This window comes from Malaclemys terrapin, chromosome 10 (genome assembly GCF_027887155.1).
Source record: "Malaclemys terrapin pileata isolate rMalTer1 chromosome 10, rMalTer1.hap1, whole genome shotgun sequence".
Taxonomy (NCBI): domain Eukaryota; kingdom Metazoa; phylum Chordata; order Testudines; family Emydidae; genus Malaclemys; species Malaclemys terrapin.
This window is the reverse complement of record NC_071514.1, coordinates 55,295,917-55,323,637: the sequence shown is the minus strand read 5'-3', so window position 1 is coordinate 55,323,637 and position 27,721 is coordinate 55,295,917. Positions and strand designations below refer to the sequence as shown.

At 55.0% G+C, this 27,721-nt stretch overlaps 2 protein-coding genes across 3 annotated transcripts in view; both read right to left on the bottom strand.

Annotated features, from left to right (window-relative positions):
• Nucleotides 1-5,528, bottom strand: part of CLCN7 (chloride voltage-gated channel 7) — a 51,826-nt gene extending 46,298 nt beyond the window's left edge. For both annotated transcript variants that reach the window (XM_054041431.1, XM_054041432.1), the window contains exon 1: nucleotides 5,311-5,528. In XM_054041431.1, coding sequence (XP_053897406.1) covers nucleotides 5,311-5,523 — 213 coding nt within the window. In that variant the 5' untranslated portion in view covers nucleotides 5,524-5,528. The remainder of the gene's footprint in view (nucleotides 1-5,310) is intronic.
• Nucleotides 5,529-8,423: 2,895 nt separating this feature from the next.
• PTX4 (pentraxin 4) lies at nucleotides 8,424-22,317 on the bottom strand. The gene is made up of 3 exons (XM_054042410.1): nucleotides 21,957-22,317; nucleotides 19,535-20,351; nucleotides 8,424-11,824 (listed from the first exon to the last, which is right to left on the bottom strand). The coding sequence occupies exons 1-3, from the start codon at nucleotides 22,191-22,193 to the stop codon at nucleotides 11,184-11,186; spliced, it is 1,695 nt and encodes a 564-aa protein (XP_053898385.1). The 5' UTR covers nucleotides 22,194-22,317; the 3' UTR covers nucleotides 8,424-11,183.
• Between the last annotated feature and the right edge of the window lie 5,404 nt (nucleotides 22,318-27,721).

Sequence of the window (27,721 nt, the reverse complement as noted above, 5' to 3'; positions counted from 1 at the left end):
CTAGCAGCATCTTGCCCAGCAAGGACTGACTCACCCAGGAGCAGAGCTAGTGAGCGCTACGCCAGGCAGATGGGTTACAACCCCCAATAATGAGAATCCACAAGATTAGATGTAGGCAGAAGTAAATGGCCTATAATATAGTTTGGCTGAATATATGCACCATGCATGGTAGCTACCGTACCAGTGTTCTGCCTTCCAGGCTGACTAGCCATGAAGCAATCCCTGCCTGTGAATGACTTCAATCAGAGCTAATGAACAAAAACATTGACAGAACAAACACTACGACTGTGTACACAGCAAACTTTTTATAGGCTCCCAACTTTGCTCTGAAGAACCACAAACAAGAAGCACTTGACTCAACTTCTGTTGTTGATGAGTAAACTAGGCCACTGCCTGGGAAATGTTATCGGAGGGTTTTTTTATTTCCAGAGAAGGGTCACAAGACATGAATTATTTCCTTTCCTTATCCTCTGCACCATCACATGCCAACAGCCTGGCTCTGGATCACACAGAACATTAAAAAGAAGCTGTGTCCCCATACACCTCCATGCAGCAATTTGAATGACCACACAGACATCATACAGACTGGCGGAGTCTATGAGAGACAAGATATTGCTGCCTACAAGGCTGAAGTGAAACTGACCAGAGTCTTGTTAATATCACCTCGGGAAATTATGTGCAGCAACCCTGAAACTGTCTGCAGACTCAAGAAGTCAGCTCAAGGCTAAGCGCTCACTCCCAACAGGTGAGTAGGCAGGTATACTCCCCAGCCCCGTTGACCCTAAAGGCTAACAGTCCTAGGCATGAACTACTCCAAGACTCTTCAAGAATTTTTGTTTTCTCTAATACAGGTACAGACCTTTCTTCCTTCCCCCCCGGGAGGAGACACATCCAGGATGCCTCTAATTATAGCCAGCAGGAAGACCTCTGGTGCTATTCCCTGATTGCAGCATTTTACATCTTGCTTTCTGAGCTTCTAAACAAGCATGCAGCTAATCAAAATAAGCATACACGGATTAATACAGATATTAGCATCCCACCAGCCTACAGACTCATACAACAATTTTGCATCTGTTGCAAGGTAGGCTGAGTATTCGCGACCAAGGATCCCACACATCGTTTGACAAATCCATCTGCCAACCTACCCTTCTCCCCTCCCCAAAAAAGTTACTCTCAAGAAAAGCAAAAAGACAAAATGAAAGGTACAGCAGGCACATGACAAGTCATCACAACCATAAAGTTTGCTTTTATCCATGTGGGTTAGAAGGCAGACTCTTGATCTGCATTTCTCAGAATAACATTGCTTCCTGCCTGAGAATTAGGATTGCTTCCTGCCTGGGCATCAGCGTGTTTGAATATTTAATATTCAATTTGTGAGCTAGCTTGGAAAAATATCAGAGCCGATCCAGTTGAATGGCAAGGAAGGAGAAACAAGAGGAGTGTTTTATAAAAAGATCCCTTTATCCTAGTATCAGGTGTTAAGCACATCCAGCTGAACTGTCCAAGCACTTCTCAGGTATCTTGAAATCACCAGATTGATGAGATGTGCCCAAGATTCAAGTGTTTCAGCATTATGAGCATATTCATAGGATCTGAATCGTGTGCACGTGCTTAGAGATGTAGAACATGGGAACCACCATGCCAGTTCAGACCCCAGGGCCCCCTCACTCAGTATTCTCCTGATGATTGCCAGTACCAGGGCCCTCAGGAGAATGCAAGAAGCTTCATAGAAGATGGTTATGGAATAATCAGCTCACACAGAGTATCTTCCTAACCCTGCCAGTCAGTGAATGGCTCTTGCTCTGAAACAGAAGAGTTTATCTCCGTTGAATTCAACATGTGCATATTCATTCTATAACTATATGGATAAGCATATCCCTAAACAGCTCATCCCTTTTAATCCCACACAGCTCATGGTCTCTGTGAGATCTTATGGCAGTTAGTTGTGTCTTGAGAAAACGACAGTATTTCCTTTACCCCATGTGCTGCATGAAATTAAATGAGTCGCCATTTAAAGAGTTCAATTTTCCTGTGCTCAGCTGCTCAAGCCCTTGCCTCACCCTGGAGAGCAGGCCCAGAACCAGCCTGCTAGGTCACTCCCACACAAACATATGCTTTTAAGTAAGAATTGGGGTAATCTCCACAGTTCATTGCTTCTGGCCTGCAGCTGAGAGTGTTGTAGAAAGCTGGCGGGGCCCAACAGTAATGGGGAGGATAAGCAGCCCATTAAAAAGGGCTGTACGTAACGTACTGGTCCCACTCTCCATGCTTATAGACCAGGGACTGACAACCTTTGGCACGCGGCCCATTAGGAAAATCCGCTGGCGGGCTGGGACGGTTTGTTTACCTGCAGCGTCTGCAGGTTTGGCTGATCGCAGCTCCCACTGGCCGCGGTTTACCATTCCAGGCCAATGGGGGCCACGGGAAGCGGCGCGGGCCGAGGGATGCGCTGGCCTCCACTTCCCGCAGCCCCCCTTGGCCTGAAACGGCAAACCACAGCTAGTGGGAGCTGCGATCAGCCAAACCTGCGGACGCTGCAGGTAAACAAACCGTCCCAGCCCGGCCCGCCAGTGGATTTCCCTGATGGGCCACGTGCCAAAGGTTCCCGATCCCTGTTATAGACCCTGCTACTTCTTACTGGTCACACCTTGATCAGCCAAAGATTCACAGGTTACACATCACCAGAGACCATGACTTTGAAATGAAGATTGCCTGTATCCATTATATTTAAAAAGGATAATCACTAAGAAATGGTTAGTAGCTCCTGAAAGTATTCCTCTTCCACCCACCCCATTTGTTTTATTGCCATGCCACAGCAACCCCTCACAGCAACACTGCTCCTCTTGGGGGGTCAACAGCCTGTCTCATCAGCTGTGCTCACCAAGTACAGCGATCAGCTAGGCACTTGTCACAGTGACATGAGAAACACATTGTATGAATCAGCTCCATGTGCTGTGTTTTTCCTTGCTGGTTGTCCTAGTCATCCGTAGCCTGTCTACAGCTCTGTTCCAGTATCGTTCTGCAATAGGAAATCTCAGCTCACTATCTGGTGACCTGTAAAGTTCTGCTTTTTAATTCAGTTTGGTTGACTCAGACACAAGAAAGAATGACCTGTCCAAGACTGATCAGTGAATAGTGACAGGTACTCAGGACTGTGCTGTAACTGAAGGCATAAAGTTTCTCTTCCCTGAGGAAGGGTGGGCATAGCAGAGTTGCTCTTCTACCATGATATTTCCACAATTTCTGCTTGATTTCCCCAACCCCTCAGGCCGTCGCTGGCTGAGCACCCTAATGAGAATATGGATCCAAATCTTAAGCAGCAAGGAATTCTACACCCCTTCTTCAATAATTATCCGAGTACAGTCTCCCAAGGATGACAGAGAGTGACCCTAAAACAGGGGTGGGCAAACTACGGCCCGCGGGCTGCATCCAGCCCGTCAGACCTTTTAATCCGGCCCTCGAGTTCCCGCTGGGGAGCAGGTTTGGGAGCTTTCCCCACTCCAGTACTCCAGACAGGGAGCGGGATCAGGGCTTGCCTTGCTCCACTCCACGCATGCAGCAGCTCGGTGTAGCTCCTGGAAGCAAGGGGGCTCCGCACGCCGCCCTGCCCCAAGCACAGGCTCTGCATCTCCCATTGGCCAGGAACCATGGCCAATGGGATTTGCAGGGGCGGTGCCTGCGGACAGGGCAGTACACAGAGCAGCGTGGACCCGCCTCCATGTGGGAGCTGGAGCTGGGAAGGGACGCTGTTTCCAGGAGCCACTTCAGATAAGCACAGCCCAGATCCTGAACCCCGAACCACCCCTGCACCCCAACCCCCTGCCCCAGCCCTCATCGCCCTCCAAACCCTTTGATCCCAACCCAGAGCACCCTCCTGCACCCCAAACCCCTCATCCCCAGTCCCACCCCAGGGTCTGCATCCCCAGCCGGAGCCTCACCCCCCCCGTGCACCCCAATTCCCTGCCCCAGCCGAGAGCCCCCTCCCACACTCCGAACCCCTCCATACCAGCCCAGAGCACCCTCCTGCAACCCAAACTCCTCATCCCCAGCCCCACCCCAGAGTCTGCACCATCAGCCAGAACCCTCAACCCCCCCGTGCACCCAAATCCTTTGCCCCAGCCGGCCCTCCGTACAATTTCCATACTGAGATGTGGCCCTCAGGCCAAAAAGTTTGCCCACCCCTGCCCTACAACAAGGGCAGGGGCCCCTTTGGGAAGCAAAGCTCAGATCCCCATCCATTTGCAGAGGTCAGTGCACATTCAAGAGTCCTGGAAACCCAAAATGAGACACCTTGCATGCCACCAGTAAGCCAGTCCCTCTCCTCAGCTACCCACCAAATCATTTTGACACCTAACTGATGCTGTCCAGTTAGTCACGGCTTGCTCCCAGTACTTCCCGGTCTCTCCAATTCCACTGAAGGCTGTGGAGACATGTTCCAATACTAAAGGAAAACTTCAAGGAGCTCTCTCCAGAGAGACAGCATGAGGTGAAAGCCAACAACAAGACTAAAGGAGGCAGAACCCGATCGCTAACCCTTCCTCCTTCCCCATATGAATTCTCTGCACCCTAAACTCACTCAACACAAAATCCCCTCTTAAGGACATAAAGCTCCCCCACACTCAGGGCTGCATAGATCCTGTAGCAACCACTTATTCTCCAAATAAGCCACCAGGAGAATTTATTTCACCCTGGACCCTTGTCACTTCACCATCTACACTGTCTTTGCAATGTTCCAGCATTTGTCCAGATCCTACCTGTACAGCTCAACGCCCATCTCAGGGCTCCGCCAGATTTCACCCATTTATAGGCGCTTCCATTCGGTTACACCACCAGGGATTAGGGCAGCCCCTGGCTGAACTCCAGCAAAGGAAGCACAGAGAGCTCCGACAGGCTCTGCGATGTACAGCAGCTCCCAGAACCGAGGAGAAGTAGCTACAAGAAGTGTGTCTGGGGCTGCAGGGCTAGAGCACGGAGGTTTATAAGCAGAGCGCAGCTAGGGCAATAGGTTGAGCGAAGCTAACAGGCAAGGATGGGTCGGGGGCAAGAGGCAGAGACACAGCTAGGCTTGGAGCTCAGTGGACATTCAGGCGAGCTCGGCAGGATGCAGGGCACCAGCTAGAGCGAGCCCAGCCTCCCCAGGGCGGGATGAGCGGGACCCGTACCGGATCTGGGCTTGCCTGTTCCCCGCCGCGCAGCCCCGCTGACCCCGGCCGGGTCGGCCCCTCAGCGAGCCCCCCTGCAGCCCCTGACCCCCCCGACACCAGCCCCACAACGCGAAGCCCCCGCAGGGAGCCGGCCCCACTCGCTCACCGGCCGGGAGTGCGGGGGGCCGCCCGCCGCCCCCGGACCCGCGCCGTTCAGCAGCGGGGTGGCCTCCCCGGCGGCCGGGGGCTCGTCCTCCTCGTCGCGGTCCCGGCCGGACCAGGACACCTTCTTGGCGACGTTGGCCATGCGGCCGGGCCGGGGGCGCTCGGCAGGGGCAGCTGCCGCTCGGGGCTCCGCATCGGGATCCGGGCTGCTCATGTGACCCCGAGGGGCAGGCAGCGCCGCCGCTCACGTGACAGGCACTACGGCGGCGGCCGAGACTATGGGAACGTTGCATCATGGGAGTTGTAGTCTGGCGGCTTCCCCCTGTTGGCGCGCGCGGAGGGTGCCTGTAGTGTAGGTGTCTCATGCAGGTCGGTGTCTCATGTCTCTGTCATGCAATGTAACTTCCATTCGTTGTGTGTGTGCACTCGGGTCAATGGGAGCCGTGCAATGCCTGGTCCAGAGTAGCACACCTGACAAACAGCTCTATAGCAAAGGGCTTCATGGGGCAGATGAAAGGGATATGTTCCCAAGGGAGATCAAATGGAAACAGGAGAACAGGAGTACTTGTGGCACCTTAGAGACTAACAAAATTATAAATTTACCTACGGGATGTGCATGTGCAATTCTGCAGGCCTTACCCAACCAGGCCTCTAGTTTGAGTTAACGGGAGGTTTGCTTGACTTAGGAGCACAGAATTTGCCCCTTCATGTGTGGCTTGTGTTGTGTGTATACCTGGCATAATTCCTTCAAATAATCATGGAACAAATTCATTCCTGATGTAATTTCAGTGATGTTAGTCACACTACACCAGGAACGAAGCCAACGACATTTCAGTCTCTGAAAGTATGTCAACCAGTTTCAAGACCTTTCAGAAAATCCTACAGACAGGGGGCCTGATTCTGATGTCTGTTATATTGGTGTAAATCCAAAGTAACACCCCTGGGAGGGGGCGGAAAGTAAATCTGGAGAGATTTCACTGACCTCAGTGGAATTACTCCAGATCCATATTGGTGTAACAGCTCAGAATCAGGACTACAGTGCTTAAACAACACTACAGTCCCCGTGTTGTGCATGATCCTTTAGTACAGTATGGCAACCCAAGACCAGGTCTTCAGTGAATCCAGCAGAAAGTAATTGTTAGGGCATGTTAAGAGCCCAGCAGAACACACAAAACTAGGACTAAAGAAAATGCTCTTGTCTTGGCTGGAAGAGTTGAGGGCATTTGATGCATTCTCTTTTGCTCTGCCTTACTGTACAAGTCAGGTCTCACACAAGCAGCAATGTTATAAATTATCCCAACAGTTTTCTTCTGCATCATCTGTGCAATACAGTTCAATACAACTGTGTTTTGCACAGTATCTTCACTGACCCCGAACTCTTGGCAGAGTTACATAATACACTGTCTAAGAAACCAAAACAACAGCCAAGGAAGAGAAACTGAGAAGTGCAGGCAGGAAGGCAGATGGGAGGAAACACTGTAACAAACTATGGCCAGGGCCGCCAAGAGCGGGTTCGGGCCCTGGTGAAAAAAATTTTTCGGGCCCCCCAGCAAGGGCGGACCGGCTAAACAGGGCCAACAATGGTGGGGGAAGCCAGGCCCCGGGCCCCCTTCCGGACTGCTGGGCCTCGGTAATTTGTACCGGCTTCGCCCCCCCCCTTGTCGGCCCTGGCTATGGCCACAGACATTTCAATGATCAGCAGAGATGGAAACCAGGATCTTTAGTTCCAAAAAAGCCTCTAGCATTCGATAATAGGCGCAGTTAGAATTTTTCAGAAGAAACTTAGTTTTGTCAGAAAAAAACAGTCTGAGGGGACAACTAACAGAAGTTACTAGATCACAAGCCCTGGTTCTCATGCAGTAGATTCGGAGGGTTGACCTGGTGGCCGTAAAGCACGACTATTAAGCCTGCCCCCTGGAGCGCTCGGGGGACGACTATTAAGCCTCCCACGGACCTGCTCCGTCTCGGCTATTAAGCCCCCCCCTCCGCCCGTGGTCCTCAGAGCAGTTCTGGGTATGGCTGCTTGGATGCCATGAATGTAATAGCTTCTGAGGGGGTGTCATTTTCCCACAGTGACAAACATTTCCTGAGGTGCCAGTGACTATTGCAGAACATCAGGGTGACTCCAAGCTGCATTTAAACATGCAGGAGACTCCGACCCGGGCCTGCAAGGTGAGAGAGCTAGGAGTGAGACAGCTGGAGCTGGCCAGCACTAGCCCACTGCATTGCCAGGGCCACCTTGCGCCCCCACCCCAGCCCTGCAGCAGCTCCCCGCTCCCCCCCTCCGCCCTGAGGCGCCCCCCCCCGCAGCAGCTGCCCCCCCCGCCCTGAGGCACCCCCCCCCGCGGCAGCTCTGTCCCCCCCCGGGGAGCTGTGCGGCAGCTCCCCACCCCAGCTCACCTCTGCTCCGCCTCCTCCCCAAGCACGCTGCCCCCGCTCTAATTCTCCTCCCCTCCCAGGCTTGCGGCGCCAAACAGCTGATTGGTGCTGCAAGCCTGGGAGGCGGGAGAAGTGGAGCGGCGACCGCGCGCTCGGGGAGGGGGTGTAGGAGCGCTATAAAAAAGAAATTGGGGGCACCAAAAAGCGGTGCCCCCAAATCTTGCGCCCTAGGCAACTGCCTAGTTTGCCTTAATGGTAGCACCAGCCCTGTGCATTGCCATGCTCTGCCTTTAAGCAGCAATACCGAGCCAGTGGGGGAAATAGAGAGAGCAGACAGTTTAATAAAAGTGTAGGAGAAGGGGCACTGCCTCCAGGGCAGGGCAGGGCAGGATGTGGGGGCCAGAGCAGAATCGCTGTTTTGGGAGCTGAGCTAGTGCCACTGAGGAGAGAAGAGAAATAAAGAGGAGAAAAGCAGTGGCAGAGCAGGAGCGATGGTGACTAAAGGCCCCAAGTCTTTTGGGTCATTCCCAGTCACTGCTGCCTGTTTCCATCCTGATGATCTTCCCCCATTGCTGATACATCAGTGAATCATATCACTGACAGGCCATATGGGGCACCTGACAAGCACCCGCCAGTGACACGGCTTAGGGCTTGATTTTGTACAGTGCTGAGCAATTTCTGGAGGTGCCAGGTGCCTTCACTTCCCACTGACATTCACAGGAGTTAAAGGGACCCAGCCAGCACCTTGCAGGACAGAGCCTTTGGCTGGGGAGTTAGCCCATGACCATACGTTCTTGGGGTTGGAACATGCCTCTGACTGGCCTTTTGATTTTAGTAATAAAATGACCCTCAAGCTTGTAAACATGATGGAAAGGGGCAGGGTCAATGTAAAAGCAGACACCGCTTCTCGGGCATGTTACTAACACCTTAGATGATTAAAGGGACATGCTCAACTTAGACCCATCACTTTTCTCTTGAATGTTTTACCTGCTTGCTAGAAGTGGCAGCTAATGTCACCGTAATGGCGAGAGATTAGCCAGAAAATGAGGCTTTTTTCTATTTTCCCAGTTCTGTGTACAGTGTCCATTTGACAGCACTCTGTGCATTATCAATTTCACCGTTCCACAACAGTCAGTTTCCAGGACTGCCTGGGTGAGATTTTCATCCAGCAACAGGAGAAAACAATTTCTTTTAAAGCAGAAAATACGTGGCAGTGAAACCCACTGGGGTCAGCGGGGACAGAACCCAAAAGGCTTTCGACAGCATGTTCTGAAACTGACTAAATGTCAAGCTGATGCTGTCCTTTTCAAGTTGAAATGATTTTAAAAATCTCCCCTGCCTGTCCCCATTTTTGCTGTTTACTTGGGCAGTTTGTGCTTTACACACAGACCCATTTGATTGTTTCCTTCTTTATTTGAAATGTTGCCAGATCCCAGCTGCAAGAGACACAGGCCTCGCGTTCACGAGAGAGATGCAGCATTGCTCCAGCCAGCTGCAGTACCACGTACAGGTTATTGTGGAGGTACCTCAGCTAAACCACCAGCCCACACAGAGCCTCCACACTCCCCTCTCCACACACTCCTGTGGCTTCCCAAGGCCAAGTTGGATGCAGTGGGTACCTGTTATACTGGAGCAGGTTGGTAGCTTATTGGAGCTGTTTGAGGCTGCAACCACAGCAGCCAGACTCTCCAAGGCGCTTTAGACTTGAGGCCGTTTCACAGGAAGAGCTTGGGCCAGGGGAAAGGCACCATTGCTGTTTCTGTCCAGTTTAACTGTCCAGCTCTCATTCAGGATTAGATCAAGGCCGTTTGGTTTGGGTGTTTGGCACCACGGGGGGATGTAGCCAGGACTAGGGCTGAACAAAGAGGCAGGGATCGGCTGTTGACCTGCCCTGTTAACCAGGTTAGAGCCCTGCACGAATTGCTGCTTCACTGCGGCACATGCCGTTTTTGAACTTCATCGGACTCTGAGAGGGGGCGTGGCCCTTTAGGGAGAGGGAACTCGGGGCAGAGCCAGGGAGGTCTTGCAGGGAGCCCTAGGAACAATCCAACCTGGGGAGAAAGCTTAGGTGGAGGTTTCTACTCTGTTACTGTTCCTTGAGTTAGTCATTAAGCCCATCCCCAGGGGTAAGCTTGACCCTCTATGACCAGGGTACGTACCGTCTGGTACACAGTTACTGTTGATGTTTCAAAGAGCACTTCACAAACCTAGACTGCAGGCCTGGGCTGCGTTACCAGGACCACCTTCCCCCTGCCCTCCTCCTTGGGCTCTCCTGGGAAGAATTAAGTGTTGAAGGCAAGTTCCCTCATTGTCATTTCAGTGTGAAAACTAACTGCAATACAGGTCTGTCTCATCTTACGCTGGGGTTACATTCCTCAGTCAGTGCCTAAAGCGAAAATCGCGTATAGTCAAAATTACATTGAGTGTAATGGCGGGCGGAATCGCCCGCACTATAGCAACAGTATTTGTTATTTTTCCCTCTTTTTTCGTTTTTGCCGACCGCGTAAAGCTGAAATAGCACATGTTAAATGCGCCTAAGATGCGACAGACCTGTAGTCATTTGCACCTCAGGTTGGAAACAGAATCCAAGAGCCTTTCCCCCAGGGTGCTGTGCTTATATGTGGCTACAGCACCTTGGGCTGGGCTGGTGTTAGCTCCGTGGGGTTTGCTTAGGTCGGTATTTGGAGGGGAGCCCTTCCTGGAAAAGTGGGACTTATCAGAAGCGGTATTTGTGGGAGACAGCCCGCTTCCCTCCATCTCTGGGCCACACCCATGCCCAGCAAGATATTACGGGGCTGTCTCTTGGATGAGATCTAAGACTAAGGTCCGACCATCGCTAGAAATTAAAAATTCCATGACAATTTCCATAAGTGCAGGGTGGCTGTGTTCCAGTTTGAATACTTGCATTCTAGCTAAATCCCACCTGAGGCTATCATCTCTTGTCCTAATCTGGTGTGTGGTATTGCTGTGCACTGTTAAACAGCTGCCATTTCCCCCCCCCCCCAATCCTCCCCAGAGCTGGCTGCATTTCACTGGTGGGAGAAGTGATTGCTGGGTCTTTGCTAAGGGTCTGGAAAAGTGCTGCAGGAGGAAAAGCAATATGACGCTGAAGTATGATATGAGCTGACCTCTGGCTGGTTATCCCTTTGGACACAGTCATCTCAGCATGGCTGGACCCTCGACACGGCCGCACTGATTTCTGGACTCAATGAGGAAACATGAGCAATCACATGAAGAAGTTTCCATTAAATTGGCATGGGAAGAATTGAGTGACGCTTTTATGCCTCTCGGGATCTCCATGGCGATGGCTGTGTCAGTAGAGCCCCGCGGCTCTCATCCGATGGAGAAAAGGGCATTGTGCCTATTTAGCAGGGCGGAGGAAGTGTTCTGGCTAACAGGCACCACAGGTTGATGTCGATAACTGCCTGGCATTTGGATTCTGGGCTGCCCACAGTCTGTATTACTGGGGACAGCCCAGAAGGGGGCGTGCTTGGTTTACAAACAGTGTTCCAGGCAGGTGCAATTCACCTTCTGTACTGATCCATTCAGGGAGGAGACATCAGCCAGCCTCAGGATGGTGCCACGGGGCAGGCCCTTCCCGATCGCTATGCTGGACACCTCTCCAGGCATCAAAGTGCGGTTCCAGATGGCAAAGCCGCTCAGGCGTCCCACAAAGGCTTCTGAGGGGTCAAACCCACCCCCGACCACATCCTGCTCCTGACCCAGAACAAGCGACCCGCCGGGGGGGATCTCATAGCCCTCCTGGAACTTGGAGCCCGTGGATGCCAGTCTCCTGTCCACATAGAACCAGTACTTGCCCTGGATGGAGGACCAGATGACACACATGTGGTGCCATCCCCCGTCCAGGAGCTGCTCCACCGGCAGCTCCCGGAAAGCTGGGTCACCGATGACGAAGTGGATGGAGGCCAGGGCTGCGGTGTTCCGGCCATGCAGGACGAGCTTGTTGTCATTCTCCTCCGTGGCGTAGGACAGGATGGTGCCCAGGGAGCGAGCGTGGGTGCTCACCCAGCTGCAGACCGACAGCTCGTGCAGGCCGGTCTGGAAGCCCTGGCCGAAGGTGGCAAAGTTTTCAGTGGACTTGTTGGGGAAAAGCAGCATGGAATCCACATTGCAAACTGGAGAGGGGAGAGAGAGAGAGCCACAGTCACTGCCTGTCCCGAGCACATGGGGCTGCTGCTCATGCTCACCAACCTCCTGGCCCCCCTCCCCTGCCATAAGAACATAAGAACAGCCATACCGGGTCACACCAATGGTCCATCTAGCCCAGTATCCTGTCTTCTGACAGTGGCCAATGCCAGGTTCCCCAGAGGGAATGAACAGAACAGGTAATCATCAAGTGATCCATTCCCTGTTGCTCATTCCCAGCTTCTGGGAAACAGAGGCTAGGGACACTATCCCTATCCATCCTGGCTAATAGCCGTTGATGGACCTATCCTCCATTAACTTATCTAGTTCTTTTTTGAACCCTGTTACGGTCTCGGCCTTCGCAACATCCTCTGGCAATGAGTTCCACAGACTGACTGTGTGTTGTATGAAGAAATACTTTCTTTTGTTTGTTTTAAACCTGCTGCCTATTAATTTCATTTGGTGACCCCTAGTTCTTGTATTATGAGGAGTAAATAACACTTCCTTATTTACTTTCTGCACACCAGTAGTGATTTTATAGACCTCTATCATATCCCCCCTTAGTTGTCTCTTTTCCAAGCTGAAAAGTCCCAGTCTTATTAATCTCTCCTCATACAGAAACTGTTCCATACCCCTAATTATTTTTGTTGCCCTTTTCTGAACGTTTTCCAATTCCAATATATCTTTTTTGAGATGGGGCAACCACATCTGCCCATGCAGTATTCAAGCTGTGGGCGTACCCTGGATTTATATAGAAGCAATATGATATTTTCTGTCTTATTATCTATCCCTTTCTTAATGATTCCCAATATTCTGTTTGTTTTTATGACCGCTGCTGCACATTGAGTGGATGTTTTTAGAGAACTATCCACAATGACACCAAGATCTCTTTCTTGAATGATAACAGCTAATTTAGATCTCCATCATTGCATATGTATAGTCGGGAATATGTTTTCCAATGTGCATTACTTTTGCATTTATCAGCACTGAATTTCATCTGCCGTTTTGTTACTCGGGCACCCAGTTTTGAGAGATTCTTTTGTAACCCTTCACAGTCTGCCTGGGACTTAACTATCTTGAGTAATTTTGTATCATCTGCAAATTTTGCCACCTCCCTGTTTATCCCTTTTTCCAGATCATTTATGAACACATTGAACAGCACTGGTCCCAGTACAGACCCTTGGGGGACACCACTATTTACCTCTCTCCGTTCTGAAAACTGACCATTTATTCCTACCCTTTGTTTCCTATCTTTTAACCAGTTACCAATCCATGAGAGAACCTTCCCTCTTATCCCATGACAACTTACTTTGCTTAAGAGCCTCTAGTGAGGGACCTTGTCAAAGGCTTTCTGAAAATCTAAGTACACTATATCCATTGGATTCCCCCTTGTCCACATGCCCGTTGGCCCCCCCAAAGAATTCTAGCAGATTGGTGAGGCATGATTTCCCTTTACAAAAACCATGTCCCCAACAAATAATGTTAATCTATGTGTCTGACAATTTTGTTCTTTACTATAGTTTCAATCAGTTTGCGCAGTACTGAAGTCAGGCTTACGGGCTGCCATGATCACCTCTGGAGCCCTTTTTAAAAATTGGTGTCACATTAGCTAGCCTCCAGTCATTTGGTACAGAAACTGATTTAAATGATAGGTTACAAACTACAGTTACTTGTGGCACCTTAGAGACTAACAAATTTATTAGAGCATAAGCTTTCGTGGACTACAGCCTGTGGGCTGTAGTCCACGAAAGATTATGCTCTAATAAATTTGTTAGTCTCTAAGGTGCCACAAGTACTCCTGTTCTTTTTGCGGATACAGACTAACACGGCTGCTACTCTGAAACTACAGTTAGTAGTTCTGTAATTTCACATTTGAGTTCCTTCAGAACTCTTGGGTGATACCATCTGGTTCTGGTGACTTATTACTGTTTGGTGACCCCACTGTACCTGAGGGTCAGTCAAGGACAGCTCTCCCTGCCCCCCAGCTGTCTGAGCACAGTGATCACGCAATTAGGCACTCTCCCTTTCACCTGTCATAGGAGCTGCCCTGCAGGCAGCCCCACGTATTTTCCCCCCCACCCCATCTAGATAATAATCTCTAGTGCCTCCATCTGGGGAATCCCAGGTGCTTCATGAACATGACACACGGGGAGGCAAAGGGCCAGGTTTTCAGTGGCACTGAGTCATTCTGGCCGCTCCGCAACTCAGATAAATCAGCCAGTGGGTGACTAGCCCCAAGTCACCCATGGAGTCTGTGCCAGAGCTGGACCTAGCTAGAACCCAGCTCTCCTGATCCCCAGCCGGGGCCTGAGCCCCCAGGCCGCCCTCCCGCTCCTAGGAGGCACAATTGCAGGCATGGCAGCACCTTGCATGACACAGAATTTGGGGCTATCGGTCCTTGTCCCAGAATGGCACTGCTGGGGGTGACGTGAGTGAGCTGGCTGGGGGGCAGCACCCTCAGCCCCACCCCCTCACTCAAACCCCACCAGCACAGTGTAGCATGGCTATCACTAACCTCTCCCTCACCTCGAGCGTCAGCAGGCAGTGAGCTAGGCTGGCCGGTGGAGACAGGATGCAGCCATGGATATTGTTATTTGCACTAAAGATTCACCCAGGAAGAGGCTGCACCCTCCTTGCAGGACCTGTCTGGTTGTCTCCTGCGGGGTCCCAGGTGCCTTGAGCTGTCCTGCAAACCCCTGCTGAGTTGTTACTTCCCCCCGCAGAACTGCAGCATTTCAATGAGGGCCTGTTGTTTTCAACAGAGCAATCCCCAGAGAGCCATGCCAACAACCCAGAGCCGGCCAGAAGTTCCCTGAGCTTGTACCTCATCAGCCCAGGAGAGTGTAGGCTCAGGTGCAGATGGACAGCCAGCATGCAGCTTCAGAAAGTCACTCCGGTGGGAATGACGCCTCTGTGTACGTTATAACAATGATGTGGTTGGAACTAGACAATCACTATGCCCTGGAATGAACTCGTGCTTCCAACTGATCTACACAAAAGACCCCGCCCCACCCGGCGACAAAGCAATCACTCCATGTCTGACCTCTCAGGCCTCGTCCTCAAAGGAAACCCGCACCACACCTTCCAAAGACAAGAGCCATAGGTGCCGATTCTATGGGTGTTCCATAGCTGGAGCACCCACGGAAAAAAATAGTGGGTGCTCAGCACACACCGACAGCCCCACCAATCAGCTCCTCCCACTCCTCTCCAGTGCCTCCCTCCCACCGGCGGGCTGGAAGCACTGTGGGGGGGGGGGAGCAGGGGCAGGAAGAGGCAGAGCGAGGGCAGGAAGAGGTGGGGTTGGGGTGGGGCCTTGGGGGAAGGGGTGGAGTGGGGGTCGAAACCCCCCCCCCCCCCCCGTGGAAATCAGAAAGTCGGTGCCTGTGCTAGGAGCTTCAATTCATAACTTTGCTAGGGGCTAAAAATCATGGACTTGAAAAGGGCATTGGATTTGAGGCTTATTACAACAACCTGTAACTCACTAATCCCCCCCCCTCGCTCTTCCTCTCCCCCCACCCGTTTTTGTCCTATGACTACAGCGGTGTTAACGGGCCACATCCCCTTGAATGGTCCCTTACAATATGTGCCAACTACTTCTGCTAAACTATCTGTTCCACCTTGTATTTAGCTGTGACACTCTGAGTGCCTTTTCCAGCCCAGAGGAAGAGCTCTGTGTGGCTTGAAAGCTTGTCTCTCTCACGCACAGGAGTGGGCCCAATAACAGATATCACCTCCCCCACCATGTCTCTCTAAGGGCATGGCTACACTTGCAGATGTAGAGCACTTTGAGTTAAATCAGCCTTTGGAGAGCGCAGTAGGGAAAGCGCTGCAGTCTGTCCACACTGACAGCTGACAGCGCACTGGCGTGGCCACATTAGCAGCTCTTGCAACGGCCACAGAGAGAAGTGCATTGTGGTAGCTATCCCAGCATGCAAGTGACTGCAACATGCTTTTCAAATGGGGGGAGGGGAGCGTGGCAAGGAGTGTGGTGTATGTATGTGGGGGGAGAGAGAGTGGGTTTTGGGGGGCTGAGAGCATGTCAGCATGCTGTCTTGTAGTTCAGACAGCAGCAGACCTCCCCCCCTCCCGCCTCTCTCTCTCACACACACAGCATTCCACAGTAATGGTTGCTTTGTCTCAGAGCAGATAAGCAGCCAGCTGTCAAACGGAGCTTTCAAAGGGCATATCCAAAACAATGACAAGAATGGCCACTTGACTTAAGGGATTATGGGATGTTTCCGGAGGCTGATCAGAGCGCAGTAATGCAACACCCCTTTCACACTGGTGCTGCGGCACTCCGGCAGGGGCGCATCAAACGTTATTCCACTCGCTGAGGTGGAGTATCAGGAGCGCTCTAGCCGTGGAGTCAGAGCGCTCTACCTGCCTTACCAGTGTGGACGGGGAGTGAGCTAGTGGATCCGGGGCTCCTTTAATGCGCTGTAACTCGCAAGTGTAGCCAAGCCCTAAGATTCTGGGACCCACATGGCAACACCACCAGTGACCACACCGATGTCGGCCCAGAGCAGGGCAGGGGCTGAACCTTTGTGGAGCAACAGTGCCATCCAGTGGCTGCTCTACAATCCCTCGGACCTGCTCTGTTTCTGACTGACAATGATGCTGCACTAGTTGGGGCGACAGCGCAGGGCCTCATCTGAGAGTCTCATGCCAGTGGATCCACCCAGCCTCCTGGGTTTAACTGGCTCAATGAACCCTCCACTCGGCCGGCTGCCTTCCCTTCCTCTGGAAAGCTTCCCTGGCCGGATCTGTCACGGTCCTGTTTGATGTTGGAGAGGCCGTGGGGATGGAGGGAACAGGGGTGTGACACCTGTTTGGATGCAAAAGAAGAGACGCAGCTCGGTCATGGCAATAGCTCAGGAGTTTGGGGAGACGGGATGATCTCTCAGTCCCTGCCAAGGCGGCCAAAGAAAGATCCCCAAAGGCTGCAGGCATCCTAACAAGAAAGCATCACCAGGAATAGCTACCTCTGAGCTCACCTGTCCACTGGCCCCAGCCCTTCCAGAGGCCATCTGTTTCTGGTGTAGCCAAAGGCCCGGACAATAAGTTTAAACTTGATACAGGTGACAAGGGGGAGGCAGCAGAGGACCCTGATTATTCAAGGGTGCAGAGAGATGAGGGAGGCTGAGGAAGGAACAGAAGCCCAGAGGTGATGCAGCAACAGCAAAGACTCCGTTCAAGGAGCTTAGACTAGTAGGAGAGACAGGAGTCAGAGGCTGGGTGGTTGGGATGGGTTTTTTGGTGGATGGCGCATCCTGCCAGGGGCTTGTCCATTGAGGGAGAGGACCGGGGGAGGGAGGGAGAGCAGGGGCTGGGGGCAAGGGCGACTATGTATGGGGGTCAGAAGTGGAGAGTAACTGAGAGATCTCAGAGTCCATGAGCAGGATCCAGAAGGAGAGGGGGAGGGACTGGGGAAGGGGAGAAGCTCACACCATCTCTTGTCCAGCCCACCCTCTTCAGTGCCCACTCCCAGCAGAGCGGGATTCCGAAAGGCCCAGAGAGCAGCTTGCCTTGTGCACTGGAGATCCCCCTTACAGAGCCAGCCTGAGCTTGGGATTCCAGGGAGAGCCCCCGTAGCAATGCTGCTGGTGAGACCCCTGAGTGACCCTCTCCAGCAGAGCCTGCCGGCTCCATTGCTACATCCGCTAAGCATCCCCTCTCCCCCAGGGCTTCCCGCACAGCCCCCCTGAGACTCTTCCCCCTCTGGGCTCTCCACTCCTCGCTCCGTGATGATGGGGACATGCTGCAGAGTTGCAAAGCAGTACTGAGGCCAGTCAATGCCAGAGGGGAAGAGAACTCAGCAGTCTCAGACCTGTCAGGGCGAGCAGAGAGATCCTGAACAGCACTGTCCAGTGCACGTGGGATCAGAATGAGGCTAAGGCTGAGATGGAGCATAGAAACCAATAGAAAATCCTGCTAAATGCATGTGGGAAAATATCAACGCTCCCAACTTCCAACCCCGCCCCACCCCCGGCACAATTCCCAGCCAGCTCGGCTGGTGCTTTAAAACCCAGCCTGCTCTATAAAAGAAGAAGTGTTGGTCCAGCACTTGTTGGATGATGTGTGGCCAACCTTTCTGATGAGTAAGGTGGTTTATTTATGGTTGGTGTTTTAAGAATGACAACACAACTGACCAGCTCAGCTGCTGAAACCTTCCAAAAATCTCTGCACAGTGCATAGGGCCTGAATTCTCACTGACACTACAGCCATCTAGATCACTCTGGCAGTGTAAAGGGGCCTGAAGGGGGCTGGGGGATTACATTTACACTGACGCACAGCTCCTTTATGCTGCCAGAATGGTATAAGGGTGCCCTAGCACAACTGAGAATTCAGGCCTGGCCATGGAAAAGTTCAGCCCCAAAGGAATTTGTTTGCCAAAATTATGAGCAGCTGACAAAAGGGGAGTTAGAATGGAAGTTGTACGTTGCGCCCATCACCTCTAGAAGGTTTTCCCAGGCACCTGCTGTAATGCAGCGTATGTGCCCTATATCGCACGTGTCACATGCGCACAATTATGTATAAAAAGAATGTTAAAAGAACATAAGAACAGCCGTACTTGGTCAGCCCAATAGTCCATCCAGCCCAGTATCCTGTCTTCCAATAGTGGCCAGTGCCAGATGCTTCAGAGGGAATGAATAGAACAGGGCAATTTATCAAGTGATCCATCCCCTTTTGCCTAGTCCCAGCTTCTGGCAGACAGAGGTTTAGGGACACCCAAAGCATGGGGGTTGTGTCCCTGACCAGCTTGGCTAATAGCCAGCGATGGGCCTATCCTCTGTGAGCTTATCTAATTCTTTTTTGAACCCAGTTATACTTTGGGCCTTCACAGCATCCCCTCGCAATGAGTTCCACAGGTTGACTGTGCACTGTGTGAAGAAGTACTTCCTTTTGTTTGTTTTAAATCTGCTACCTATTGATTGCATTGGGTAAAGGGGTAAATAACACTTCTCTATTTACTTTCTTCAGCCCATGCATGATTTTATACACCTCTATCATAACGTTCTTCAGGTTGTAAAACCTAGCACTTGAAAATTAGGAAATATCAGATTTAGAGTTGCCCACACAACCTTAATTTGGCCCCATGTGCAGAAAAATAGTACATAATCATGTAATCAAAGATTCTAAGGCATATGGACAGAGGGGTGAATTAAGTTTGCAAAGGCAACCACAGACCTGGCATTTCCTAACTAGATTTTGCAGCCTAAATAATGTACGTCTTTTAACATAATTTTTTGTATGTAATATCCTAGGTTATTTTTAAAAGGCAAAATAAAGCCAGATTCTATTATGTGCAACTAACACAAGCTCCCCATCATGCATCAGTGTCAAAGTTTGAATCCTAAACTTTCAGCACTACACCACAGCCTGCTACCATTCGACATGCAAGTCTAACTACATTAGCTAGCAGCAAGAGAAGGCTGTAATCCCAGAGTGGGGAGAATGGTCTGTTGGCACCATGTGTTGTGTTCAGGGGACGGTCAGAAGGAGTCCAACCAAGCTCTCTCTCTTCCCGGGACAAAGAAAAGGCACCTCTCTAGCCTGAGGGGTTTTGGTCTGCTGACGATCAAAGGCCCGCTGCAAGCAATGGAGGGCTGAGCTTTCCTTCTACAAAAGCACCCCCTAGCATAACATCATGTGGCTATGTGTGCTGGGGAGACAGAGAGAATGTAAACATCTCAACATACTTGTGCCTGGCTTCTCAGGTGACGGTGACTGCAGCTGCTCTTGTGAGATCTTGGCCACCCTGCGGAGCTGCTGCCTGGCAGCTTGTGGCTCTGGCACAGTGGGTGTCTCTGGCTGTCTCTCCTGCCCGAGGGTCTTATTGCCATGGAACAGGCTACTCTGCAGCCTCCTCTTTGCAGCCTGGGCCAGGAGCTGCTGCCTCTTTTCCCCCAGCTTCTTCCTTTGTTTGTGCTTGGCATGCAGCTTCTTCACGCGGTGTCCCTGGCTTCCCCCTGCCTCCGGCAGCTTGTCCTGGGGTGTCTGGTTCAGTCGTTGGGCCGCAGCCAGCTCATGGTGCCCAGATGCCAGGACCTCCTTGTGCAGCCTGTTCTTCAGCTGCTGCTCCAGAGCCTCCAGTTTGGTTCCCTGGCTCCGACTGGCCTCTCGCAGGCTCGCCAGCTCTTTCTGTAGGGTGTTCCTGCTGGCGCGCAGGGCAGTGAGGTCCGCCGTGTGGCCTGCAGTCTGCAGGGTTAGGTTGGACAGAAGAGCGCTCAGCTGCAGCCTCTCCCCAGAGCTCTGCTTGCGGCTTTCGCTCAGGGACTCAGCCAACGACGAGAGTTTAGAAGCCAGCTTTTTGGTTCTTCTCTGTAGCTTCTTCATCCAGGTTTTCAAAGAGCCCAGGTCCTCCTGCAGAGCGGCATGTGACGCATTGAGAGCAGCCGCAACGGTGTCGTACTGCTCCGCCAGGAGCCGGAACCTGGTGTCGATGTTGTAGGAAATGTTGTAATTCCCGGCGATCCCCTGGAGACGCAGCAGTGTCACCTCCTGAAACCGACGAAACTGCAAAACACCCAGAATCCTGAATGATTCCCAGCACTTAGCTCAGGGATCGTTTCTGGGCAGGGCTGCCGAACTCTGGCAAATCAACCCTCCACAACCCCAGGGACTTACGCAACCCTTGGACCACTGGGGAAACTGACACACAAGCATTAAGGGCTAAACTTTCACAAGGGGCCTCTAATTGTGGTTGTTTTGGTTGTGGTCAGCTCCCACTGACTGCAGATTGGAACCACCCCCAAGGGGTCTCACACTGAGCACCCTCACCCTGAGGCACCCCAAATCTGATGCGACTTTTGTAACTCAGGGCCAGAATCTAGGGCCGAAGGCCCCCCAGTGTGGCAGTAGCAGAGTTGGGCCTGGAATCCGGCCCTTATCTACATAACCAGACCTCTCCAGCTGAAATTCAGCCATTGGGTGAGCCATGTGCCACGGAGTCTAGAGAAACCAGGTATTGCCTTCACACAGGACTGCCTGCTGGAAAATGCAAAATAATATCAAAATGCTCCGTAACTCAGGTCTGCATTGCCCTTTATAGCTCGCAGGCCGCTAACCCAGACACTTCCCAGGAACTCAGCCCGCTCTCTGACTGGGGACTCTCTCCTGCCCTCGCTGGAGACTGGATTTGATGACCTAGTCAGTGTTCTCCCATTTCTAGCTTTTGGGACGCTACGTACATGTGATGCATGCACACATCGTAGAAACTGGATCATTTACACTTTGGTCACTGCAACCCTGACTCTTTGCTCATGCGATCCCCTGGGCGGCTGTTACTTCATTTCTCCCAATTCAAATATACTGATCCACTGTAACTTGCTATAGAAAAGTAGGATAAAATTGAGCAAGAAATGCTTCCCAGTGGTTATTAGGACTGGAATTGCTATTTTCAACAACCATTGCCTTTTGTTTGTTTGTTTAAAAGGAAGACAGTGATATTGCATTGGCAAATTCCCCCTAGAAAGAAAGAGTGGAACAAAAGAATAAAGGCACCTCAACTTTTCCTCATTTATGTATGACAGTCTTATAATATGCATCCAGATATCCTCCAATCACACAAGCTGAAAATTGTTCCACTTTACTGCAGTTCTGTAACCATATGGGAACCAATCCTGTCTGTGTTCTGTGCACACCCAAAATTCCTGCTGAATGACCTGCCCTGGGAGCGAGTTACCAGTGACCCAGGGCTGCGGTGGAAGGAGGGTGCAGGGCGGGGGGGGGGGAAGAGCCCAGGGCTGGGGTGGCAGGAGGTGTGTGTGGGGGCAATGGTGGGGGGGTAGGGGGAGCCCAGGGCTGGGGTGGCAGGGGGGTGTAGGTGGGGGGGTGAGAGCCCAGGGCTGGGGCAGCAGGGGAGTGTGGGTTGCGGGGGGGAGAGCCCAGGGTTGGGGCTGCAGGGGGGTGCGGCGAGGACCCCAGGGCTGGGACGGGGGGCAGCCAAAATTTTTTTTGCTTGGGGCGGCAAAAAACCTAGAGCTGGCCCTGCACGTGGGTAGACACATTGATATCGGAGGGATACACTGCAGACCCTTTGGAGTAAGTAGGTCTGACTCCTACTGAAGTTAGAAGGATTTGGCCCCGTCTGTTCAATAGCAAAGAGTCACGAATATTCACCTGCTCCTCGAGTCTCCTAAACCTTTCAAAGAATGGCTTTCTCTGGTCCTTGGTCCTGGCCTCCTGCAGCAGGCTCCCCTGCAGACATACAGCAGCAAGAAGAAGGCAAACAGGCAGCATTTTCCTCGCCCAGCGCGTTCGGCGGGAGAGAGCCGGGCGTCGCAGATTCTTCTGGTAGCTCTTGAATTGGAAGAATGACTTTGGTTCAGTGTCTGACTTCTGTATTGTCCTCTGCATCTCTCTCTTGGCTTTTTGTGGCTGATCTCACTGGTTTCCCCCTCTGATGCAAGGGGCTCATGTTCCTCCCACCAGGCAAAAAGGAGTCTGTGGTTTCTCCTCAAAATAGATGAGATCTGCAGACTCCCTTAGCATTCCCCAGGAGCCACATTTAGCACGGAAACCAGCGCTTTCTTCAGGAGCAAGCTGGCTGGCGCAGGGGCTCTGCTGATGGTTAGTACTGAGGGAAGGGCAGTGATTGCACCACTCCTGTTTATACAAGCACTTGACACCCCCTGGCCCAGAGTCAGCCCTGCTGGTTTATGACCTGTTGAAAATCTCTGCATGCAGGAGGCCAGATGGGTTTTGCAGAAGTGCGTGGGGCCCATATCCCGCCCTGCTGTCTCCTGTTAGTGCTCCCCAGGGTTTGAGCGGAATCAGCAATGTTTACCGATGGCTTCCACTTAGCACAGTTCATCAAGACATTAATAACAGACCCAGCAGCCATTGTCACCAGTAGATCTTTGTCTACATGCACCAGAGCAGGGCTATATCCGCACCAACCCTGTTTTCCCTGCAAAGTAGGGTTACCATACGTCCGGATTTTCCCGGACATGTCCGGCTTTTGGGGGCTCAAATCCCCGTCCGGGGGGAAATCCCCCAAAAGCCGGGCATGTCCGGGAAAATCGGGAGGGAGGGCTGAGCCGGGGTCGCGGGGCCGGGCGCGCGGTGCCGGGCCGGGAGCCGGGCCGCCGGGGGGGTGCGTTGGGCCGCGGAGCCGGGGGGTCGGGCCGGGAGCCGGGCCGCCGGGGGGGTGCGCTGGGCCGCGGGGGGCCGCGGGGCCGGGAGCCGGGGGGTCGGGCCGGGAGCCGGGCCGCCGGGGGGGTGCGTTGGGCCGCGGAGCCGGGGGGTCGGGCCGGGAGCCGGGCCGCCGGGGGGGGTGCGCTGGGCCGCGGGGGTCCGCGGGGCCGGGAGCCGGGGGGTCAGGCCGGGAGCCGGGCCGCCGGGGGGGTGCGCTGGGCAGCGGGGTCGGGTCGCCGGGGGGGTGCGCTGGGCCGCGGGGCCGGGAGGTCGGGCCGGGAGCCGGGCCGCCGGGGGGGTGCGTTGGGCCACGGGGCCGGGAGCCGGGGCCGGGGGGGTGCGTTGGGCCGCGGGGCCGGGAGCCGGGGGGTCGGGCCGGGAGCCGGGCCGCCGGGGGGGTGCGCTGGGCCGCGGAGCCGGGGGGTCGGGCCGGGAGCCGGGCCGCCGGGGGTGTGCGCTGGGCCGCGGGGGTCCGCGGGGCCGGGAGCCGGGGGGTCGGGCCGGGAGCCGGGCCGCCGGGGGGGTGCGTTGGGCCGCGGAGCCGGGGGGTCGGGCCGGGAGCCGGGCCGCCGGGGGGGTGCGCTGGGCCGCGGGGGTCCGCGGGGCCGGGAGCCGGGGGGTCGGGCCGGGAGCCGGGCCGCCGGCGGGGTGCGCTGGGCAGCGGGGTCGGGCCGCCGGGGGGGTGCGCTGGGCCGCGGGGCCGGGAGGTCGGGCCGGGAGCCGGGCCGCCGGGGGGGTGCGTTGGGCCGCGGGGCCGGGAGCCGGGGGGTCGGGCCGGGAGCCGGGCCGCCGGGGGGGTGCGCTGGGCCGCGGAGCCGGGAGGTCGGGCCGGGAGCCGGGCCGCCGGGGGGGTGCGCTGGGCCGCGGGGGTCCGCGGGGCCGGGAGCCGGGGGGTCGGGCCGGGAGCCGGGCCGCCGGGGGGGTGCGTTGGGCCGCGGAGCCGGGGGGTCGGGCCGGGAGCCGGGCCGCCGGGGGGGTGCGCTGGGCCGCGGGGGTCCGCGGGGCCGGGAGCCGGGGGGTCGGGCCGGGAGCCGGGCCGCCGGGGGGGTGCGCTGGGCAGCGGGGTCGGGCCGCCGGGGGGGTGCGCTGGGCCGCGGGGCCGGGAGGTCGGGCCGGGAGCCGGGTCGCCGGGGGGGTGCGTTGGGCCGCGGAGCCGGGAGCCGGGGGGGTGCGTTGGGCCGCGGGGCCGGGAGCCGGGGGGTCGGGCCGGGAGCCGGGCCGCCGGGGGGGTGCGCTGGGCCGCGGGGTCGGGCCGCCGGGGGGGTGCGCTGGGCCGCGGGGCCGGGATCCGGGGGGTGCGCTGGGCCGCCGGAGCCGGGGGGGGTGCTGGGCCGCCGGGGGCCGGCCGGCAGTGCTGGGCGGGCCGGGGGTGGTCGGCCGGGGGCCAGGGCCGGCACCCCAGGGCCCGAGCCGACCCAGGCTGGAGCCGCCGGGGGGGCCAGCCTGGGCCGCACCTCCTCCCCCCACACCCCACCTTACCTGCCCAGGCTTCCCGCGAATCAAATGTTCGCGGGAAGCAGGGGAGGGGGCGGAGACTTTGGGGAGGGGCGGAGTTGGGGAGGGGGAGGGGGCGGGGCTGGGGGCGGGGCCAGGGCCAGGGCCCCGTGGAGTGTCCTCCTTTTGAAGGCACAAAATATGGTAACCCTACTGCAAAGGCTCCAGGCCAGGCCTGCTGGGCCTCCCACCTGCCCGGGATCAAGGCACTGCTTCCTGCTGAGCATGTCCTGGGAGCTGGAGGCTGGAGGAGCGGCAGATGCTCAGCACCTCCCAGCACAGGTTCAGCAGGCATTAAAGCACAAGATTCACATGTATCTTCAGGCAGAGCTGCAGTCTTTTTTGGTGCAGTCAAATTCCCCAGACTGCAATAAAAACCAACTCCTCTATTGGGAGATGGGGGGTAGGGAAGCCAAGGAATGGAGCTGCCCTGCCTGGGGATAACAATCATTCATGTTAGCTGACCACCATCGCCTCTTCTGGTGGGCCGGGGTAAAAGAAACACGATGATACGAAAGCAGGGAGACCAGGGCCGGCTCTAGGATTTTTGCCGCCCAAAGCAAAACCAATTTTGGCTGCTCCCCTGCCCCCCCCCTGTTCTTTAATTACCCCGGCCCCACCTCAACTCCGCCCCTTCCCCAAATCCCCAGGCCTGCCTCCTCCCCCCAGGCTCTCAAGCCTAGGAGGGAGGGAGGGAGGGGGAGAAGCGGCGCCTGCGCCGCAGCCACTCGGAGTCTCCCCCTCCCTCCCAGGTTTGAGAGCCTGGGAGGGAGGGGGAGACTCCGAGTGGCCGCAGCGGGCGCTGCTTCTCCCCCTCCCTCCCAGGCTCTCAAGTCTGGGAGGGAGGGGGAGCAGCGGCGCGCGAAACGGCCGCTCGGGATCTCCCCCTCCCTCCCAGGTTTGAGAGCCTGGGAGGGAGAGGGAGACCCTGAGCCGCCGCGGCGCGCGAAACAGCTGATTCGCGTGCCGCTTGAGAGCCTGGGAGGGAGGGCGAGTAGCGGCGCGCGAATCAGCTGTTTCGCGCGCCATGGCAGCAGCAGCGGAGGTGAGCTAGGGCGGCCGGGGCACATTTTTAGGGGCGGCATTCTGGCGCCGGCCATGCCGCCCCTAAAAATGTGCCGCCCCAAGCACCAGCTTGTTTTGCTGGTGCCTAGAGCCGGCCCTGAGGGAGACTTCCTGTACAGTCACATCAGCTGCCATGGACAATATGGACCCTTGCTGGAGGGCTATGGCCCAAGATTCTTTGCTTCCTGTTTGCATTGTGAGGAAGGGCCCTGCCTTTGAAACCAAGCCCATGAGAAGTGACCAGGGAATGCGAGCTGAGCTCCCTAACCATTAAGGGAGGAGGCGCGGTAGCAATGAGCCAACTCTAGCAGCAAGGGAGAGAGGGGAAATCTGCCACACCAGCCAGAACCAGTGATAAGCAGGCCCAAGGCTGAGAAGCCTGAAGGCAGAGCAACCCTTCCATGGACCAAGAGCGAATCAGCTAGCGGGTGTAAACCCTGCTTCCTCCTGCTCACAGCACTAGGGACAGGATTGGGCCCAATGCCTATTCCACATGCTGCAGGGGGACAGGCAAAGAGCACTATACTCTGTGTGGGGCCGGCACCATAGAAACCTGTATTCCTTGCCTCCTCCTATCTCTGTGCTCTGAGGCCAGAACTCATCAGTGAGAGCCAAGGGTTCTGCAACTTGGGGGGGGGGTCGGGGAGAGGGCATGGAGCACCTCCATCCCACCAGCAGCCTCCTTTTGGCAGCAGGTGGTCCTGCAGCCTGGAGCACATCAGCCCCACTGCAGGACTTGACCTGTGACCTTTCTCAGCTGAGGTTGTCAAGCGGCGTTTCACTGGGACTCTCTCAGGGGTCGGGTATTTTAGTGGCCTTAATTCTGGAGTCCATGGGCAGGCAAACTGCCAACTGACTGCTGAGGCGGTGATGGTCCCAGCTGCCAGTCCCTCTCTGTCCCCTGGGGCATCAGCTGGCTTTTGGTAGCTGGGGCTGGGTGGAAGGTCTCTCCTGTGGCAGGTTGTGACTTCTCTCTTCCCTGGCCGGGACATGGTTCAGCAAGCAGAGACTCCTCTTCATGGGAAGGGGAATTCGGTGTGTCCGGGAGAGGCCCTCCTGGCTCTGCTTTGCCCACTCGTCCCGCAGCCGTCTCTTACAGGGCACGATGACACTGCAATCGCTCCTCAGCCTGCAGCTTGGGTAGACACACCCATGCCAACTTCTCCCACCTTAGCGTAGCTAAAACCAGCAAGTGTTGTGAGTACGTACCCAGGGTCCCCTCCCCAGTGTGCTTACACAGCACACACTGAAGCCCGGGCTCCTGTACAGTAACTCCTCACTTAATGTCGTCCCAGTTAACGTTGTTTCGTTGCTGATCAATTAGAGAACATGCTCATTTAAAGTTGTGCAATGCTCCCTTATAACGTTGTTTGGCAGCTGCCTGCTTTGTTCACTGCTTGCAGAAAGAGCAGCCCATTGGAGCTAGCTGGTGGGACTTGGCACCAGGGTGTGCCAGCAGCCCCCCTATCAGCTCCCCTAAGTTCCCTGTGTGGCAGCCGCCCAGCAGGCTATCAATTGCTGGCAGTTCAGGTGTCCCTATCCCCACTGTCATGTGCTGCTCCAGCCCTCTGCCTTGGAGCTGCTCCTGGGAGCATCCTGCTTGCTGTGCAGAGGGGAAGAGGAATGCTAATATCAGGGTGTCCCCCTCCCCCTGCTCCCGTACCTCATCTCTACAGAGCGGGGGGGGGGGTGGATGACAGGGCTCAGGACAGAGAGAGCTTGCTGGCAGCAGCTGCTGTCTCAACTTGCTGATCTACTTAAAAAGGCAGTGTACTTAAAGTGGGGTCAGTGTACTTAAAGGAGCAATGCGTGTCTCTCTCTCTCACACACACACAGTGTGTGTCTCTCCCTCTTTCTCTCTCTCTCTCACACATGCACACGCGTATGTCTCTCTGTCTCACTCTCACACACACACATGCACCCCCCGTCCCCTGCACTTTGGAAAGTGGAGGGAGTGGTGCGCTCCAGAGGGATAGTGTGGGTTCATCACCCCTTTCAGTTTCCAATATTTGCAGCCACTGCCATGCAGGAGCGGTGCCAGGGTTTTTGCCGCCCTAGGCAGCAGCGCTCCTCCTCAGAGCATTCGGCGGCGGGGGTCCTTTCGCTCCATGTCTTCGGGGCGCTTCGGCGGCGGGTCCCAGAGAGTGTGAAGGACCCGCCCCCGAAGCGCCCCGAAGACGCGGATCGGA